Genomic DNA, 22,142 nt, shown 5'->3' with positions numbered 1-22,142 from the left:
TAAAAGGCGCAAAACGTTTGCAGACCGATATTTACAGTCGGAAGAGGAGTTTAGGAGCGGGAATAACGGCAATGAACTTTTTATAGCAGCGGCCAGTGAGGGAGAAGTAAAGTTCAATAGGTGAAATGCTGACAGGTTCCCTTTAAGAAAGGCTCATTTGCATAAATATAAAAATGCTCAACTTGGCCAAAAATGCTCGTTTTTGAAAAAAAAAAAAGTTACTGTAATCTACATTGTAGCGCCGATCTGCTGCAATACGAGATAGAGGCTCTGTCACCAGATCTTCAAACCCCTAAGTTTTTTATGCTTGTCTAATTGCCTCCCTTTTATTATAGATTATCTCTGATCCTATATAATCCGGAGAATAATAAGCTACGAATGTTGTGATATGAATAACTATCCACGTCCATGAAGAATAATATTTACCATTGACGGTTTATGTCATTTTGCCTTATCTGTTTCCTCTTTATCTAATTCATGTTTTTATTTTTTTTTGTTTTTTCCACACTATTTATATAGACACCACATTGGTTTCTCTGTGATTTTACAAATTTCTTCAGTATATATTTACAAAATATTTTCTCACAGATACACTTTTGTGGTTATATATATATATATATATATATATATTATAGATTTTTTTTTATGTGGGTCCTCTATATAACTTTTTATATTTATACATTCACTTTATTTGTTATTATCATTTATTTTTCACTTTACATATATTTAATAAATATTTTCACTATTTCTATATTCTGTTTATATAGATACTTCACGATACTGAGTTCTATAAGTGATACTAATTATGCAATATGTCAATACACATTTGTTTCAATAACATAACAATTTAAAGGGCCTTTAACACCGGCCGATATTTGGCCGGTGAAGCGAGCGCCGATTAACTAGGAATCGTTGATCGGCACTTGTTTGCTCCTGTCACACGGAGCAATGTCTCCGCTCGCTTGTCCCCATACATTATTATCCTGTCGGCAATACGTCTCCCCTGCTGACAACATTTCACTTTTTTTAAAACTATATGGCCAGCAGATCGAGCGTTTACGCGTTCATCTGCTGATCGTTCCCCTTTTTACACATGGCAATTATTGGCAACGGATGTTCTATGAACGCTAGTCTGCCATATAATCGACCAGTGTAAAACACCCCTTTTGGAGGGCATCTCCATGAATAGTCTTAAAACTGCAGTCTGAGTATAGGTGGAGCATGGGAAAGTGCTGCTCAGAGAAGAAAAGGAGATGGAGAAACTGCACATACTTGGCCATGTACCATCTTTGGCAGGACGAATGTTTGGTAGACACACAACTTCACACAACTTCTGGTAATGGGGTCATGGGAGAGAAGTAGGTTTGTAAGGGCCTTTTCACATCACTGTTCATTTCCGTTCCGGGGTTCTGTCTGAGGTTTCCGTCGGGTGAACCCCGCAACAGAAAGTGGAAGTGAAAGCACAACTTCCGTTTCAGTCACCATTGATCTCCATTAGCGATGTTTCCGTCACCATTGAGATCAATGGTGACTGTAACGGAAGCTGTGCTGTCAATTTCACTTTCCATTGCTGGGTTCACCCGACGGAAACCTCCGACGGATCCCCGGAACGGAAATGAACGGTGATGTGAACAGGCCCTTACTCAGAAATGGCCAGGTTTTTTTAATTGTAAAGAGGCTCTGTCACCACATAAGTGCCCTATCTCCTACATAATGTGATCAGTGCTGTAATGTAGATAACAGTGGTTTTTATTTTGAAAAATGATCGTTTTCCAAAATAAAAACCACTTATCTACATTACAGCTCCGATCACATTATGTAGGAGATGGGGCACTTATAATCTGGTGACAGAGCCTCTTTAAAGTATATTCGAAAGTAACTTTATTTTTAAAATTGGGTTTTATTAAGGGCAAATAGCTTTATGGGAAAACCCCTTTAATAATTAACATCCCTACGATAAAGTGTTGCGATAGCAGTAACAGAACATAGTAACTCAACACAAATCCGTTTTTAAATTGACGTTTTGCTCTTGCCTGTACTTTCAGCACTGGGACGTCTTTACCAACATTACAGAAGTATTCATCTTGGTGCCGGCTCTGCTAGGCCTTAAGGGGAATCTTGAAATGACTCTGGCATCTCGCCTCTCAACTGCGGTGAGTATTCTGTAGCTTCCTGAACGCATTCAGTAAAAATAGCCAGTGCTTTCACCTGGCATAGTATCTAAAAGCTCCTAATACACATTTCTTCAGATTTTGGGCTCTTCTAATGCTGCAGTACAATGTGGATGTTGAAGTATCTGTGCTTTCCTTCTGCCAGTCAATCATGTAGCACTGGTGCATTGTCTTTCACCTTGAGATGGAAGGAAAAAATGCCAGCCACCTGGAAACCGAGCTGCTGCAGTCAGTGCTTTGCTATTGTCCAGATAGTGCTTGCATACAACACAAAATAATATCTGGATTGAGAGGCTATTCTAATATCAAATCCGAATGCCTTAATGTTACCTAGTTGCATAGACCCATAGGTCTTAGGTAGGGTTGGATTATAACACCATGTATCAGGTAGAGAGTAGAAGGTATTTATATATTAGCGCTCCTGACTCTGCCTGTACCCTATAAGCTTCGATTGCCTGCCTATTGAACCCCACGTAATATGGGTGACCACATCTGTTTCCCATATAGTGCAGGAATCCTGTTTGCCAACCAGGTTGGTAACTCTTGTAGTAGGGCTGGATGACTTTGACAAAATAAATTCTACTTTTTTTTTTTCTTTTCTCAACACAGTGGACCATTTTCGATTTGAATCTCTATATTTTCTTTTGTTAAATAAACTGGGAAAAAAAAAAAATCCCACCAAGTCTGGGCATATATAGTACATTGCTAGTAGACAATGTAGTGTGTGTGTAGTGCGTACGTATATACACACATATATATATACACACACATATATATATATATATATATATATATATTATAGTGTGTATATATACACTACCGTTCAAAAGTTTAGGGTCACTTAGAAATTTCATTATTTTTGAAAGAAAAGCAGTTTTTTTTTTCAATGAAGATAACATTAAATTAATCAAAAATAGTCTATACATTGTTAATGTGCTAAATGACTATTCTAGCTGCAAACGTCTGGTTTTTAATGCAATATCTACATAGGTGTATAGAGGCCCATTTCCAGCAACCATCACTCCAGTGTTCGAATGGTACATTGTGTTTGCTAACTGTGTTAGAAGGCTAATGGATGATTAGAAAACACTTGAAAACCCTTGTTCAATTATGTTAGCACCGCTGTAAACAGTTTTGCTGTTTAGAGGAGCTATAAAACTGACCTTCCTATGAGCTAGTTGAGAATCTGGAGCATTACATTTGTGGGTTCGATTTAAACTCTCAAAATGGCTAGAAAAAGAGAGCTTTCATGTGAAACGCGATAGTCTATTCTAGTTCTTGGACATGAAGGCTATTCCATGCAAGAAATTGCCAAGAAACTGAATATTTCCTACAACGGTGTGTACTACTCCCTTCAGAGGACAGCACAAACAGGCTCTAACCAGAGTAGAAAGAGCAGTGGGAGGCTCCGCTGCACAACTGAGCAACAAGACAAGTACATTAGAGTCTCTAGTTTGAGAAATAGACGCCTTACCGGTCCTCAACTGGCAGCTTCATTAAATAGTACCTGCAAAACGCCAGTGTCAACGTCTACAGTGAAGAGGCGACTCCGGGATGCTGGCCTTCAGGGCAGAGTGGCAAAGAAAATGCCATATCTGAGACTGGCTAATAAAAGGAAAAGATTAATATGGGCAAAAGTACACAGACATTGGACAGAGGAAGATTGGAAAAAAGTGTTATGGACAGACGAATCGAAGTTTGAGTTGTTTGGATCACACAGAAGAACATTTGTGAGAAGCAGAACAACTGAAAAGATGCTGGAAGAGTGCCTGACGCCATCTGTCAAGGATGGTGGAGGTAATGTGACGGTCTGGGGTTGCTTTTGTGCTGGTAAAGTGGGAGATTTGTACAAGGTAAAAGGGATTTTGAATAAGGAAGGCTATCACTCCATTTTGCAACGCCATGCCATACCCTGTGGACAGCGCTTGATTGGAGCCAATTTCATCCTACAACAGGACAATGACCCAAAGCACACCTCGAAATTATGCAAGAACTATTTAGGGAAGAAGCCGGCAGCTGGTATTCTATCTGTAATGGAGTGGCCAGCGCAGTCACCAGATCTCAACCCCATAGAGCTGTTGTGGGAGCAGCTTGACCGTATGGTACGCAAGAAGTGCCCATCAAGCCAATCCAACATGTGGGAGGGCCTTCTGGAAGCATGGGGTGAAATTTCTCCCGATTTACCTCAGCAAATTAACAGCTAGAATGCCAAAGGCCTGCAATGCTGTAATTGCTGCAAATGGAGCATTCTTTGACGAAAGCAAAGTTTGAAGGAGAAAATTATTTCAAATAAAAATCATTATTTCTAACCTTGCCAATATCTTGACTATATTTTCTAGTCATTTGATAAATAGAAGTGTGTTTTCATGGAAAACAATTGTCGGGTGACCCCAAACTTTTGAACGGTAGTGTGTGTGTGTGTATGGTATGTATGTATGAATGTATATGTGTGTGTGTGTGTGTGTGTGTGTGTGTGTGTGTGTGGCATGAGAACAGTGAGACCAGAGGTGAAATACACAAGTTCAAATCACCTTTTCCCTACGGTTAGCATGTATGCCAGGAAAGCTCCAGACGTACACGCTTAACGTGTCCTTATCTTACAATTAGCCCGGCGTAAATTTATAATAAACTTGTTGGGCTGCGGGGGGTCACGCTCTTTCCCAGAGGTCACGCCCCTTTCTATAAGTGTCGAGGGTGGCACAAAGGGCAAAAGTTGAACATTTTGACTTTTGGGCGCTTTTGTGACATAAATCATATGCAGACTTTGGGGTTAACTTTAAACTACTCTTTGGACATAACTTCTGTGGCAAGTCTCTTAGACACAAACTGTTTTTAATAGATATATTACCAGCAGTACTACACAGAAATGGTAAACCCCCGCTGCATTGTAGATCACCAGCACCGAGGCTCCTCCACTGACACTGCTCTCTGCTACAGCGTTATCATAACAGAAGATATCATAAACCACTTTAGTTACCATCCACCCTATAGCTTCTTAAAGAGGCTCTGTCACCAGATTATAAATGCCCATCTCCTACATAATCTGATCGGCGCTGTAATGTAGATAACAGCAGTGGTTTTTATTTTGAGAGTATCATTTTTGAGCAAGTTATGAGCAATATTAGATTTATGCTAATTAGTTTCTTAATGACCAACTGGGCGTGTTTCTACTTTGGTCAGCGTCATACGCTTCTCCTTACAACGCCCACTTGGTCAAAAGTAGAAGCACGCCCAGTTGGTCATTAAGACATGAATTAGCATAAATCTAAAATTGCTCATAACTTGCTCAAAAATGATCCTTTTTCAAAATAAAAACCACTTATCTACATTACAGCACCGATCACGCTATGTAGGAGATATAGGCACTTATAATCTGATGACAAAGCCTCTTTAAGCCTTGGAATGCAGCTGGGACTGAATGGGCTAAAGCGGATCTGTCACTACTTCATTAATGCCTAACTAATCTAATAGGCACAATGATGCTAATAACTACAGTGCAAATGTTTTTTGGGGTAAAAAAATTGGTTATGAGCATTTTTCTAAATATGCTAATTTTGGCTATACACATCAAATAGGAGGTGACTCTTTCTTTTAACTCTGGGCGGTTTAATGTTTTCTGTATGATGCTGTCACTGTCCAATTGTCAGCTCCCCCCCCCCCCTTTCCCTGCCCAGCAACACCGCATGATCATATAGTATACAGCTTCCATTCCCGACTGTTTTCAACTTGCGATATCTCTGGTTGTTTCACAGTTAGAACTGCGATCCTGGTGGCAACTTTCATATACCACCAGAACCACTGTTCTATGTGGTACACATCCGGGGATATGGTTATTTGAAGTGATCACCCTTCCCTCCAGCCTCAGTCTCTCACACTGTGTGAAGCAGCTTCATGCTGATAGGACAGCATCAGAGGCTGTGAGGTAGGTCCAACTCAGGAGGATCGCTGGTGTTGGCACCCACTTGTCTAGTATAGCCCCATTTGCATATTTAGAAAGCTCATATTTAGAAAGCTCAAAACTTTTAAAATAAAACTTTTTGGCACACCATTTTCACTTGCATCAGTGGGACAGCGCCTATTAGATAAGCCAAGATGGCATAATTAAACTAGTGACCGATCCTTTTTAAGAGGCTGCCTGGGAGAACAGGACACCGTATAAAACCAACAATCTCTGTAATCCGTATAAAGCCCTATTCACACGACAGGGTTTGCCGGCCGTTCAAAAACCAGTCGTCAGAGTCAAAAAATGAGACATGCCCTATTTTCGGCTGTTCTCCCGGCCGCCTGGCTCCCATAGCCTATGGGGCCGGGTACCTCCATCACTCGAATGTGTTCCGAGTGACGGCCGTGTCTTCCTTCGCTCGCGCTCTCCTCCTCACAGTGCTAAGTGCATGTGAGGAGGAGGGTATTTTTTTTTTGCTCCCTGTAGGAGCGGAAGCCCCAATCCCCGGCCACAGCTTCGGCAACGCTGTGGCTGGGGATTGTGGATTCCTCTCATGGAGAAGTCCGTCACTTCACTGTCCATATATGGACACAGTGACGTCCGGGACTTTTGAAGCGGGATCCCTGGCGCTGTGGCCGGTGTTTCTGCTCCAGGAGGAGTGCCTGACTTCACTGTCCATATATTGGCATTTGAAGTCAGGGACTTCTCCTGGAACGGTGGCGCTATCTATAGAAAGGTAGGGGGGGGGCTGTGTGGCAACGCGTACAAGGGGGGCTGTAGCCGTATCTACAGAGAAGTGTGTGTGGCAAAAATTTTTACAGTTGAAAGAAATCCGTTTTAAAAACGGACGGGGAAAAAAAATGGGTCAAAATCGGCCGTTTAAAAACAAACACAGGAAACGGAACGAATGCAAAACGGCAGAGAAACTGACCAAAACGGCAGTTTTTATCTGCTGACATTCGGACCCTGTCGTGTGAATAGAGCCTGTCGGCAAAGCCCAGTTCTCCTCACTGCTGCTCATGTTCATTGTCGGCATTCACTGCTGTAGATGCGCTGTGCAGCGTGCCTGCTTGTTAATAAAGCGGTTTATGTTTTTTTTCTCTCCTGCGATGGGGATGGGGCCTGTAACGATTTCACAATTCCAGGCAGATCCAGAATCGTGCTGACTTGAAATGGCGAATTAATCTGATCTAGGAATCTGTTTTGAAAAATGTAACTTTTACAGGCAAATTGACCAAGAGGCATTATTGAGGTTTGGAGAGACTTGTACTTCAGTGGAAAGAGTGGAGTTGTATTGGTGGCACCAGCAGAGTCCTAGAAAAGTAAACTCCTAGGGGCTGGTGGCCCCATGAATGCAACAGAGGGCTGTCCCATGTACAGGACCTATGCTCTAAAAAGGGAGAGCCGTTCGTGGTTATAGCTATTAGAGAGCCTATGTCATCTATACATTACATGGAAGGCTTAAAGGAACAGTGTCACCACAATTTTTTTTTAAATATGTTAAAGATGTTAGTGCTTTATTAAAAACGTGTGGCTTAATTTGTGTGTTACTTTTTCTTATTTTTACACTTTTTCTTCCCTATGGGGGCTGCCATTTTTTTTTTCCATTTCTGTATGTGTCGATTAACAACACATACAGACATGGAATACGGCAGCCACAGTCCCATAGGGACTGCGAACGGGTCCCGTCCCATCCACTTCTGTGTACGCCGTCTGTGTGGGAACTGCGCATGCGCCGCTCCCACACAGTCCAATTTGAAATGCGCGCCGTCCGGCGCCATTTTCCTGTGGACCGGAAGTCGCGGCCGGACAGTAAGATTACTACTTCCGGTCGCGGCTTCCGGAGTTGTGCACTTGGACCAGCGGCAGCAGACGGAGCGGACGGGCCGGAGGGAGCCGCGGCGGCAGGAGCAGGTAAGAGATTTCTATGTATGTTCGTGTTTGTGTGTGTTTACTACTGTATGTAAACCTACTACACTGTGTTAGCTCAAAAAATGGCGACACACAGTGTAGGAGGTTAGACCGTTCAAACCCCTCGTTTATCCCGGCACTAGCCAGGATAAAGGAGGGGGGGGATTCTCAGAGCTCACTAGAGCGAGTGCTTTTTACCCAATTTTTCAGCAAAAAGCAATGTGGTTGCTTTACCACATGCAATGCTGCAATTTTGTCGAATAGCTCCATCTAGTGACCAGCAATGGGAAATATTATAAATTAGAATCTAATTTATAATATTTCCTGACTCGTAAAAAAAGTAAAAAAAATTTGAACAATGTTTAAACACCTACACACTAAATGTTTAATTAAAAAAAAAAAAACATGTTTTGCTGGCAACACATTCCCTTTAAAGGCAACGTAAACCGTAGACATTTTATTTAAAAAAAAAAAAAATAATCACTGTCGGTGTGTTTGCAACTTTTTCAAATTTTTGTTTTCATTAAAAATTATTTGCATTTCAGGAGATACAGCTGCTCAGTATCGTGGGTTAAGATAATCAGGTCCGCTGGACTCATGGCTTCAGTGTCAGCAGGTCCTGCGTGTTTGACACGCAGGATCTACCTGTAATATATTAGATCTAAGTTAGGAACTTGGATATGATTTTATAACCAGTGGATCCTGTGTGTCAAACACACAGGTCCCGCTGTGACTGAACTAGTCAGTCCTGTGTATCTGATGGGTACGCTATAGCTGCTCTGTATGCAAGATATAAAGCAGCTGTATCTCATTTTTGAAAGTTGCACCAAACGCACGGACTAAATCATATAAAAAAAAACAAACACTTTCAAAGGTTTACATGGCCTTTAACTCCTTAAGGTGTTCGCAGACATTAGGATTGCCAGAAGATCTCACTGAAATAGACAGATGTTTATATGTAGATGCAACCTAAGGGCATCTTCAAAAGTGAAGGCTTATTAACATGGTATGCCCTTTGCATGTTCGAACTGCAACCACAACACAACCTAATTTCTTGAATTTTACCAAGAGACTGAAGGCTTTGATTAAAACCAGGTTAATTGGACATCTCCAGCTGTTTAATAATGACATTTAGTGAAGATCTGTCCACACTGCAATGTAATGTTTACCGTTTGGCAGGGGTTTTGATGTGGCATTAGGGTACAAAGAGTGACCAGGTCACCCTGTCAACAAAAAGCCTCCAGGTTACATTGTACTTTTAAAAGTTCAAATAATTACAGCACAGCATGGTAAATTATAATTTCATAATCCCAGGTAGCCTGCTATTTGTTTTAATAAAGATTTTGATTCCACAAAACCATTTACTTCTGTTCTGGCAAGCCTTGCCTACCCAAGTTCTTTTGTTATTTCCAGGTACATGTAGACCTACAGTGTTTGTCCTATGCTGCCAGGCCTGAACAAAATCTTAGCTAGGTCTAGGAGTGGGCAACAATGCTCTGCAAGCCCAGATCCATACTGCAAACAGCAATTTGCCAGCTTGGCCTTCCACATCTCAAGGTTTTGCCCCTCCAGCAGTCCGATCACAATAGTGATCATTTTGTATTTCCATCGTTGATAGAGCTTGGTGTGACTTAGGGCTATGAATGTCAGAGGGCTGCATGTATACGGTTTTGGTGGTATCACAGTGAAGGCTAATATCCTTCATTTGTCCATTTTCTGCTTTAAATAACTTGCTTGTATCTTCTGCATCCAAGCGTCATTTGGTGGCCTTAACCACTTAATAGTTTATCCTGAGCTGTGATCGGGCTGCAGGGAAAGGACCTTAGTTTAGCCTGAGCACAGCTCTGGCAGTGTGAGTGTAGAGGGAGCTGCTACCCCAAAGGCTTTAGTTTCGACCGCGATTTTTGTATTTTTTTTTAAAGAAAAAGAGTTGCGAAAAATGTTTTTATATCAATTTGCTGTTAGTGTTTTATTACAATTTTTGTTTGTTTGTTTTTACTTTTTTTTAATTTTATTTTATTTTTTTTCTTCTAACTTTTTCGTCTCTATGGGGGCTGCCAATTTTTTTTTTCATCTCTGTATGTGTCGATTTAACGACGGATACAGACATGGAATACGGCACTTACATCCCCATAGAGAATACGAACTATGGTGTACGCCGTCTCCCACACAGTCCAAATGGAAGGTCTTCGGCCGAGCGACATCCGGCACCATTTTCTTGTGGACCGGAAGCCGCGGCCGGACAGTAAGATTACTACTTCCGGTCGCGGCTTCCGGACATGTGTTCTGAAGCAAGCACTAGGAGAGGGCGGACCAGAGGGAGCGGCAGGTGCAGGTAAGTTATGTCTGTGTTTGTTCGTGTTTTACTGTGTGATTACCACTGTATCTAAGCCTACTACACTGTGTATTCGCTCAAAAAATGGCGACACTCAGTGTAGGAGGTTTGAAGTTCGAACATTCAATCCCCTCCTTTCTCCTGACACCCAAAGTAGGCTGTGTCCTTAACCCCTTCGCGCTCAGCGACGTGCTATTCCGTTGGGCTAAGTGCATCGTTCTCGCTCAGCGCCGGAATAGTACGTCCAGGGGAAAATGCATCTCCATTTTCCCCCGGCGTTTCATCAAGCTGTGATGCCTGCTGTTTCCGACAGCAGGCTATCACCGCTCAGTGTGCAGGGACCAATCGTAGTGGTCCCGCCTTCGCAATCGCTGCTATTGGTTAGTGACGACCGACCAATAGCAGCGATCGCATATGTAATTTCCTGCTAGGACCTCAGATCCTGCTGAACCCGCTCTCTGTTGGAGGTAGTTAGTCGAAGAGAGCGGATGTGGACAGTCAGAGCAGATAAAAAATAACAAATATATCATTTATTTTTTTCCTTTTACCAACTTGTTTCCACTTCCCACTCCTGTCCTTGTGTTCCCCTTGTCACCCACGTTTTTGGTCCGTGATCTCTATCACTGACCATTTTTGAGTCTTCAGGGCCACATTTCCCTGGTCCCTGAGGATTATTTCTTTTTTTTTTTTTCTTTGGTTATATTTTTTTTTTATAAAGTTTAGAAAGTCAGAAGATAGTTTAATATTCGGGTTAGTTAGTGTCAGGGAACCGTCGGGTATAGCGTCAGGGAATTTAGCATCCGGAATCCGTCAGTTAGGTTTAGCGTCAGGAATCGGTCACCGTAGTTAGGTTTAGCGTTAGGGATCCATCCACTGTAGTTAGGTTTAGCGTCAGGGAAGTTCACATAAAATCAGTTGTTAGCGCCAGGAAAGCTCGGAGTAATCTAGATAGGTTTAGTGTCAGGCACCCGTCACCGTAGTTAGGTTTAGCGTCAGGAAAGCTCTGAATAATCTAGGTAGGCTTAGTGTTCGGAACACTTGCCCTAGTTAGGTTTAGTGTCATGGAAGTCCACTCGTTCTATAAAAACAACAAATATACACTACCGTTCAAAAGTTTAGGGTCACTCAGAAATTTCCTTATTTTTTCAGGAAAAGCAGTTTTTTTTCAATGAAAACATTAAATTAATCAGAAATACACTCTATACATTGTTAATGTGCTAAATGACTATTCTAGCTGCAAACGTCTGGTTTTTAATGCAATATCTACATAGGTGTATAGAGGCCCATTTCCAGCAACCATCACTCCAGTGTTCTAATGGTACATTGTGTTTGCTAACTGTGTTAGAAGACTAATGGATGATTAGAAAACACTTGAAAACCCTTGTGCAATTATGTTAGCACCGCTGTAAACAGTTTTGCTGTTTAGAGGAGCTATAAAACTGACCTTCCTTTGAGCTAGTTGAGAATCTGGAGCATTACATTTGTGGGTTCGATTAAACTCTCAAAATGGCTAGAAAAAGAGAGCTTTCATGTGAAACTCCATAGTCTATTCTAGTTCTTGGACATGAAGGCTATTCCATGCAAGAAATTGCCAAGAAACTGAATATTTCCTACAACGGTGTGTACTACTCCCTTCAGAGGACAGCACAAACAGGCTCTAACCAGAGTAGAAAGAGCAGTGGGAGGCCCCGCTGCACAACTGAGCAACAACACAAGTACATTAGAATCTCTAGTTTGAGAAATAGACGCCTCACAGGTCCTCAACTGGCAGCTTGATTAAATATTACCCTCAAAACTCCAGAATGCTGGCCTTCAGGGCAGAGTGGCAAAGAAAAAGCCATATCTGAGACTGGCTGATAAAAGGAAAAGATTAATATGGGCAAAAGCACAGACATTGGACAGAGGAAGATTGGAAAAAAGTGTTATGGACAGACGAATCGAAGTTTGAGGTGTTTGGATCACACAGAAGAACATTTGTGAGACGCAGAACTGAAAAGATGCTGGAAGAGTGCCTGACTCCATCTGTCAAGCATGGTGGCGGTAATGTGATGGTCTGGGGTTGCTTTGGTGCTGGTGAAGTGGGAGATTTGTACAAGGTAAAAGGGATTTTGAATAAGGAAGGCTATCACTCCATTTTGCAACGCCATGCCATACCCTGTGGACAGAGCTTGATTGGAGCCAATTTCATCCTACAACAGGACAATGACCCAAAGCACACTTCCAAATTATGTAAGAACTATTTAGGGAAGAAGCTGGCAGCTGGTATTCTATCTGTAATGGAGTGGACAGCGCAGTCACAAGATCTCAACCCCATATAGCTGTTGTGGGAGCAGCTTGAACGTATGGTACGCAAGAAGTGCCCATCAAGCCAATCCAACTTGTGGCAGGGCCTTCTGGAAGCATGGGGTGAAATTTCTCCCGATTACCTCAGCAAATGAACAGCTAGAATGCCAAAGGTCTGCAATGTTGTAATTGCTGCAAATGGAGCATTCTTTGACGAAAGCAAAGTTTGAAGGAGAAAATTATTTGAAATAAAAATCATTATTTCTAACCTTGTCAATGTCTTGACTATATTTTCTAGTCATTTTGCAACTCATTTGATAAATATAAGTGTGTTTTCATGGAAAACACAAAATTGTCTGGGTGACCACAGACCTTTTTGAATGGTAGTGTGTGTGTGTGTGTGTGTGTGTGTGTGTGTGTGTGTGTATATATGTGTGTGTGTGTGTGTGTATGTATGTGTATATATATATATATATATATATATATATATATGTATTTGCAAATCTGACTGCACCATTTGCTGCGCATAATCTTTTGCACAGTACCAGTGGTTTCAAAATGCTCACTACACCCCTAGATGAATGGATGAATGCCTTAAGGGGTGTCTTTTTTTTTTTTTTATTTTATTTTTTTATATTTTTTTTTTTAAATGGGGTCCCTTCTCGGGGGTTTCAACTGTACTGGTACCTCAGGGGCTTCTGCATACATGACTTAGCACCAGAAAAGCTCCAGTAGTCCAAATGGAGGTCCTTTCCTTCTGAGCCCTCCCATGAGCCCAAATGGCAGTTTATCACCACAAATGGGGTATTGCTGCACTCAGGACAAATTGGGCAACCAAATGGGGTATTTTATTCCTTGTGAAAATGTGAAATTTTGAGCCAAAACGACATATATATATATATATATATATATATATATATTTATATATATTTTTTTTTAAACTGTGGGGTCTAAATGGTCACAACACCCATAAATGAATTCCTTGAGGGGTGTAGTTTCCAAAATGGGGTCACTTCTGGTGGATTTCCATTGCTTTGATACCTCTGGGGCTTTGCAAATGCGACATGGCACCCGAAAAGCAATCCAGTAAAATCTGGACTCCAAAGAACACACAGCGCTCCTTTCCGTCTGAGCCCTCCCATGGGCCCAAACGGCAGTTTATCACCACATTTACAACGTGCTCGTGAGATCTCGCTGTAAAAGACAGCAAGCGTGATCTCGAGTGACCCACATTAACGTTACCTACGCGACGGGAGTGTTTAATAGACATCGCGTCCCGGCTGGAAGCGATGTCTATCTACTCTCAAGACACTTCGGTAACGTTAATGTGGGTGTAAGTGACATTTTCCTCTGTTTGCATTTCGGTGCCGTTATATTTGGTGCCCGATATGTAAATAAGCCTATGAACTGTCTATGGGGTAAGTGACAAGGGGGGTGTGATGTCTTCACTCTGACACTGTCCGATCAGTTACGGACAGTGTCGGGACGGCTTGCGCTGTGTTCCCTCCCGCGAGAACACACACACACACGCACGTACGTGGTTCTGCAGAGAGCGCTCCGGTGTGTGTTCTCGTGGGAGGGAACACAGCGCAAGCCGACCTGACAATGTCCGTAGCTGATTGGACCGTGTCAGATCGCAGACATGACACCCCCTTGCCATTTAGTTAGGGATGCCCCATTGACAGTTCAGGGGCTTATTTACATATCAGGCACCGAAATGTAAATAACGGAGCAAGATGGGAAAAAAATTTCAAGTGAGACGGTGTTTGTGGAAGTCCTGCCTGTTACATGCTGCACATGTATGGGCCGGTGAAAGGTTCTCTAAACATTAAATACATTAATTTAGTAATACTACAAAAAGAATTGCTTACAAAGGTGTACGGAGCCTTCTAAAGCTTCCTCCCGGGATGCTTTTTCTGTCTGCTCAACCTCACACACCGCATCGTGCTGCTTTTTTTTTTTTTTTGTCCAGAAGCAGTAAGAGAAAAATAAAAACATTTGCCAGTGTCTGTGGGAAGGGTATGGCCTAGGCAGAGGGGCCTATACCCAAATCGTTACATATACCCCAAAATAGTACCAATGAAAAATAGGTCGTCCTGCAAAAAAAAAAAGCACTCTTAAATCAACATTTTGTAAGAGTTTTTGCGCAAAAATAGTAAAACATAACAAACTATATAGATTTAGTATTGTCGTAATAACGACTCATAGAATAAAGCTGACATTTTATACTACACGTTAAATGTTATGTCTTTTGTAGTATTTTTACTTGTGGTAAATAAAATTAAAAAATAGAAACGTTTTGTACGCTGGAACAGAGAATTATTTATTTTTCATGAAATGTGTGTGTCTGTGTGTATATATAAAAAATATACAAAAAAATTTTTACTCTTATAATAGACTTTTTAATTAATTAAAAGTTTTACCGGTTAGATTATGCATTTTCTGTGTCCTAGTCCAAAGATTCTCATACAAATTCGTCAAGGCACAGGTCTGTCCGCTCACTGTACAGCGATTCCTGCCTTCTCTTAAGCGATAATCTTGGCGCAATTCAAAGGTGCCCATGGCCTCTGAGGCTGAAATTACATCACGAAGTGGTTGGTTAAAATGTACTTGAGACACCGAATCGACAACTATATTTACTTGAGACCTAAATTCAAAATCTGCAATAAGAAAAGTGACATTTTCAGGAGGGTTTTTCCAATTTAAAAGTGACTGTTAGGGGTTAAATTATATTGTCCTTAAATGTGTTTTTGTTTTAGGCAAACATTGGACAAATGGAAACTGCCAAAGAGAAGTGGACGATGATTGTTGGTAATATGGCACTGATACAGGTAGGATATACTGTTTTTGATACATTAAATTGTATTAGGCATACACTAGATATTGCCTGTAAAGTTGCGGGAACACTTAGGCCCCATGCACACAAACTTATTTTTGCCCCATTAATTTCAATGGTTTCCACGGTCCATGCATTGCCCAGGAGCCTGGACCGCGAAAAGATAGGACGTTTTATTACGGCCATATTTTGCAGTCCAGTCTTATGAAAATGAATGCACACGGCCATGGGCACAGCCCGCGATTTGCGGGTGACTCTCCGCATCCGTCCGAGCCGCAAATCATGGCCGTGCACATTACTACGGTCGTGTGCATGAGGCCTAAACATAGATTTGAAGGATAAAAGCAAGCCGGAAATAAACCAGTTTGCTAAAAATCCTGCAAACAGACAGTCTTAGGGTATGACCAGACGTGGCGTCTTTCTGCAGACACTGTCCGCATCAATGCCGCACATTATCTGCATTGCAGATTCTGTTTCCGCTTTGCCTAAAATGTGCATTCAATTGATGCGGATTAGCCGTTGCGTATTCAGGTGAAGAGTACTTCCCTTCTCTCTATCCGTGCAGGATAAAGAGAAGGGACAGCCCTTTCCCTAGTAAAAGTAAAAAATTCATACTTACCCGGCCGTTGTCTTGGTGACGCGTCCCTCTTTCGACTTCCAGCCCGACCTCCCTGGATGATGCGGCAGTCCATGTGACCGCTGCAGCCTGTGATTGGCTGCAGCAGTCACTTGGACTGAAACGCATCCCGGGAGGCCGGACTGGAGGAAGAAGCAGGGAGTTCTGGGTAAGTATGAACTTCTGTTTTTTTTTTTTTTTACCCGTTGATCTATATTGTGATCAGTAGTCACTGGCCAGGGTGCTGAAACAGTTACTGCCAATCGTTTAACTCTTTCAGCACCCTGGCCAGTGACTATCTCCTTACGTCGCCTAGCAACGCTCCCGTAATTACGGGTGCACACAGTCACCCGTAATTACGGGAGCCCCATAGACTTCTATGGGCCTGCCCGTGCCGTAATTACGGGCGGTTTTACGTTCGTGGGCATGGGGCCTCAGTCTGGCTATAGACCTAGAAATACAGAAGTCCAGCCAGAATGAAGAAATATCCTGTTCGAAAAAACCAATACGCAACACAACACACAACATCTGCGTATTTCATTGCAGAATTTTGAATCTCCATTGAAGTCCATGGAGAAATTCCGCGACAAGTCCGCTACACGTCCGCTACACGTCCAACAGCCAGTGTATACTGCGGACACCAAATTCCGCACTGCAGCCTATGGTCCGCAGCGGAGTTTTCCGCCACGTCCGCACGAACTAAAAAGGCGTGTAAACCAATGGAGAATATGTCCGCTGCGGATTACCGCAGCGGACTGTCCTGCAGCGGAATTCCAGAGCAATTCCGCCACGTCTGGCCATGCCCTTAGATGTTTGCACAGAACGTATGTAGGTGTTTTTCTTCTTGATCCCTTAGGCCTTGTTCACACATTCTCAAAAAACAGCGTGCAAACGTGTCCAACGCTAGCTCTCTTGTAAAGCTCTTTTTTAAAATACAGGCGTTTTTGGTGCATAATAAGGACTCCAATTGACCATGGAAATTGGGCGCGTTTTACGTTCCAAAGAATTGACCGGACGCTGCTTTTTTACAAGACGTGTTTTTTATACATGCGCAGGTAAAAAAACAAAACTCTTTGTGTATGCGCTTTCCCATTGTCAATAGGAAGCTTAAAGGATGCGTTTTTGGAGCATTAAACGTCTAATACACGCTGTGTGAACAAAGCCATACATCTGTGGGGAAGGCGGTGCTTCGTCAAGGGAGATCACGCTGTGAATGACAATACAGCGTGATCTCGCGAGATCACGCTGTCATGTGTAAGTCCTACAGAAACTTTACCGAAGTGTCGGGAGTGTGAATAGACATCGCATCCTGGCTGGAGGCAATGTCTATTCACTCTCAAGACACTTCAGTAAAGTTAATGTGGGAGTATGTGACGACAGCACAGCGTGATCACGCTGTGCTGCGATTACAGTTGGTAAAAAAAAACGCCCAGTTGTCTATGAAACTAATTAGCATAAATCGAAAATTGCTCAAAACTTGATAAAAAACTATCGTTTTTCAAAATAAAAACCACTGTTATCTACATTACAGCACCGATCAGAGTAGGTAGGAGATAGGGCACTTATAATAATCTGGTGACAGAGCCTCTTAAATCCAGAAAGAAAAGTATAATGGAAATACTTCTACATCAGCACTTCTTGGTTAACTAGAATCACACACAGTTTGATTTTTTTTTTTTATTGTATTTTTTTTTTAGTAGCCAAAGACTGGTAAACATACTTGTGTTTGTAAATCTGTACATGTTGGAGCCGGTCTGTGGCTGTTCGTACGGTATTTATAAAATCATCAATAAGTTCCTGCTGATTTATAAGGTCACCTATTGCAAGTAAATGTTTTTTTTGTAACCCCCATTCACATGCAGCAGAAAAATCTGGAACGAATAATTAACACGCTGCAGATTTTCAATTTCAGTGTTATTTTGCAGATTCTGCACAAACTGAATTGGTTTCATTGAATTACAGGATAATCAGCATACGGATCTGCTGGAACATTCGTGGTAGAAATCTGAATTTCAGCCTCTGACTTCTGCCGTGGATTCTTTTAAAAAAACAAAACAAAAACATCAACTAAGGATTTTGCTATGGCAAATATGACAAATATAGCCTTAAAGGTTGTATCCGAATCGACAATTGTCACCTAGCCACAAGATAGGGGATAATTGTCTGATCGCTGAGTCACTGTGTCCGTCATTCCCATAGATATTTTTTTTTATTTAATGGAGCGGCAGCACGTATTCTCAACCACCACTCTAATCAGTCATTGAAGAGGGGGTCTGGGACCCCTGTTCTTGAGATCAAGGGGGGGTCCCAGTGATCAGACTATTATCCCCTATCCTGTTGATAGGTGATTGTCGATTCTGGTACAACTCCTTTTAAGTATTTAAAGGGAACCGGTCACCAGCACTTCACCTATTGAACAACAAGATAAGGAGATCCTTTCGTTACAAAACATCAGTGTAAATAAAAAGGACCGATTAATGTCAAATCACATTTCTGATAATAAAAGTGAAAAACTGACAGGCAAGTTAAAGTGTATGTTCACAAATGCCAGAAGTCTAGCAAGCAAAATGGGGGAGCTGGAGGCCTTGATACTGGAAGAAAATATAGATATAGTTGGTGTTGCTGAAACATGGCTGGACTCTTCACATGACTGGGCTGTAAATCTACAGGGTTTTACACTTTTTCGTAAAGACAGGACAAATAGGAAAGGTGGTGGTGTATGTCTGTATGTGAGAAGTGATATGAAGGCGAGTGTGAAAGAGACAATAGTGGGTCAAGACTGTGAGGAGGTTGAAACCTTGTGGGTGGAACTAGAAAGGGAGGTAAACACTGAAAAAATTACTTTTGGTGTAATCTATAGACCCCCCAATATAACTGAGGAGATGGAAGGTCAGATATATAAACAGATGGAGCGGGCTGCACAGGCGGGTACTGTAGTGATAATGGGAGATTTTAATTTCCGGGATATTAATTGGTGTCATGGTTCGGCTTCAACTGCAAAGGGGAGACATTTCCTCAACCTGTTGCAGGAAAATTTTATGGGCCAGTTTGTGGAAGACCCGACTAGAGGTGAAGCTCTGTTGGATCTGGTCATTTCTAATAATGCAGATCTTGTTGGGAATGTCAATGTTCGTGAAAACCTCGGTAACAGTGATCATAATATAGTTACATTTTACCTATACTGTAAAAAACAAACGCAGGCTGGGAGGGCAAAAACATTTAATTTTAAGAAAGCCAATTTCCCCAGGATGAGGGCTGCAATTCAGGATATAGACTGGGAAGAACTAATGTCAAATAATGGAACAAATGATAAATGGGAGATTTTCAAATCTACTTTGAGTTATTATAGTGCAAAATGTATTCCTACAGGTAATAAGTATAAACGACTCAAATTAAACCCCACATGGCTTACACCTTCTGTGAAAGGGGCAATACATGACAAAAAAAGGGCATTTAAAAAATACAAATCTGAGGGTACAGCTGTAGCCTTTGTAAAATATAAAGAGCTTAATAAAATCTGTAAAAATGTAATAAAATTAGCAAAAATACAAAATGAAAGGCAGGTGGCCAAGGATAGTAAAACAAATCCTAAAAAATTCTTCAAGCATATAAATGCAAAAAAGCCAAGGTCTGAACATGTAGGACCCCTAGATAATGGTAATGGGGAGTTGATCACAGGGGATCAAGAGAAGGCAGAGTTACTAAATGGGTTCTTTAGCTCTGTATATACAACAGAAGAAAGAGCAGCTGATGTAGCCGGTGCCAGTGCTGTTAATATATCAGTTGATATACTGAATTGGATGAATGTAGAGATGGTCCAAGCTAAATTAAATAAAATAAATGTGCACAAGGCCCCAGGACCAGATGGGTTACACCCTAGAATTCTTAAAGAGCTTAGTTCAGTTATTTCTGTCCCCCTTTTCATAATATTCAGAGAATCTCTAGTGACTGGTATAGTGCCAAGGGACTGGCGCAGGGCAAATGTGGTGCCTATTTTCAAAAAGGGCTCTAGGTCTTCCCCGGGTAATTATAGACCAGTAAGCTTAACATCCATCGTGGGGAAAATGTTTGAGGGGCTATTGAGGGACTATATACAGGATTATGTGACAATAAATAGCATTATAAGTGACAGCCAGCACGGTTTTACTAAGGACAGAAGTTGTCAAACTAACCTAATCTGTTTTTATGAAGAGGTGAGCAGAAGTCTAGACAGAGGGGCCGCTGTGGATTTAGTGTTTTTGGACTTTGCAAAGGCATTTGACACTGTCCCCCATAGACGCCTAATGGGTAAATTAAGGACTATAGGTTTAGAAAATATAGTTTGTAATTGGATTGAGAATTGGCTCAAGGACCGTATCCAGAGGGTTGTGGTCAATGATTCCTTCTCTGAATGGTCCCCGGTTATAAGTGGTGTACCCCAGGGTTCAGTGCTGGGACCACTATTATTCAACTTATTTATTAATGATATAGAGGAAGGGATTAATAGCACTATTTCTATTTTTGCAGATGACACCAAGCTATGTAATATAGTTCAGACTATGGAAGATGTTCATGAATTACAGGCAGATTTAAACAAACTAAGTGTTTGGGCGTCCACTTGGCAAATGAAGTTTAATGTAGATAAATGTAAAGTTATGCATCTTGGTACCAACAACCTGCATGCATCATATGTCCTAGGGGGCGCTACACTGGCGGATTCACTTGTTGAGAAGGATCTGGGTGTACTTGTAAATCATAAACTCAATAACAGCATGCAGTGTCAATCAGCTGCTTCAAAGGCCAGCAGGATATTGTCGTGTATTAAAAGAGGCATGGACTCGCGGGACAGGGATGTAATAATGCCACTTTACAAAGCATTAGTGAGGCCTCATCTAGAATATGCAGTTCAGTTCTGGGCTCCAGTTCATAGAAAGGATGCCCTGGAGTTGGAAAAAATACAAAGAAGAGCAACGAAGCTAATAAGGGGCATGGAGAATTTAAGTTATGAGGAAAGATTGAAAGAATTAAACCTATTTAGCCTTGAAAAAAGACGACTAAGGGGGGACATGATTAACTTATATAAATATATTAATGGCACATACAAAAAATATGGTGAAATCCTGTTCCTTGTAAAACCCCCTCAAAAAACAAGGGGGCACTCCCTCCGTCTGGAGAAAAAAAGGTTCAAGCTGCAGAGGCGACAAGGCTTCTTTACAGTGAGAACTGTGAATTTATGGAATAGCCTACCGCAGGAGCTGGTCACAGCAGGGACAGTAGATGGCTTTAAAAAAGGGTTAGATAATTTCCTAGAACAAAAAAATATTAGCTCCTATGTGTAGAAATTTTTCCTTCCCTTTTCCCTTCCCTTGGTTGAACTTGATGGACATGTGTCTTTTTTCAGCCGTACTAACTATGTAACTATGTAACTCTATTCTCCTCTCGCCGACCACTGCTGTCAAAAGTTCATTGCTGTTATCCCCTCTCCTACACTCCTCCGACCGTAAATAACGGGTTTCAAACGTTTCACACGTTTTATGGTTATAATCCGGCAGTCTCATTCGCTCCTCTTCTTATGCCCGCCCACCGCCGAAAACTTGCCGGCCCTGAATGCCGAGATCTTGTCAGAGCGCGCATGTGCCCTTTTTGTATGGGCCGACACCCTTACCTGCTTCGTCCGGGCCTCAAATCTAGTTACTGCGCATGGACATCGATGCGCAAGCAAGGGGGTATTGTGTGTGCACTCAGGGGAGACTAGGAGCTGTCCAAAGTAAGGAGGCTGAGTTAACTCGGAAAGGCTTAAGGAACAGATATAACTTTTGTTCATTTGCATACGGCAGAGGAATACTAAAAAGACAGAATACTAAAAAGACAAAATACTAAAGGTACGGAGCCGAATTAGAAGATAACAATAGGTTACATAAAAAAAAATATTTCACCCACTTACAGCAGGTATTGCTGGTTTAATAGTTGACATGCTGGTGACAGGTCCTTTAACACCCATACACGCTGTCCATAGTGTCAGACACAATTGTGTGGCTGCCTACATACTGTCCTAAATAAATTCCTGC

General features: G+C 41.7%; 1 protein-coding gene across 1 annotated transcript in view; it reads left to right on the top strand.

The window, feature by feature from the left end:
* SLC41A1 (solute carrier family 41 member 1) overlaps positions 1-22,142 on the top strand; it is a 61,591-nt gene that overhangs the window by 27,211 nt on the left and 12,238 nt on the right. Inside the window, exons 3-4 of the mRNA XM_075853805.1 lie at positions 2,046-2,153; positions 15,403-15,474. Coding sequence (XP_075709920.1) covers positions 2,046-2,153; positions 15,403-15,474 — 180 coding nt within the window. The remainder of the gene's footprint in view (positions 1-2,045; positions 2,154-15,402; positions 15,475-22,142) is intronic.

The sequence above is a fragment of the Rhinoderma darwinii genome, chromosome 2 (genome assembly GCF_050947455.1).
Source record: "Rhinoderma darwinii isolate aRhiDar2 chromosome 2, aRhiDar2.hap1, whole genome shotgun sequence".
NCBI classification, from domain to species: domain Eukaryota; kingdom Metazoa; phylum Chordata; class Amphibia; order Anura; family Rhinodermatidae; genus Rhinoderma; species Rhinoderma darwinii.
This window is presented reverse-complemented; position numbering and strand designations above follow the sequence as displayed.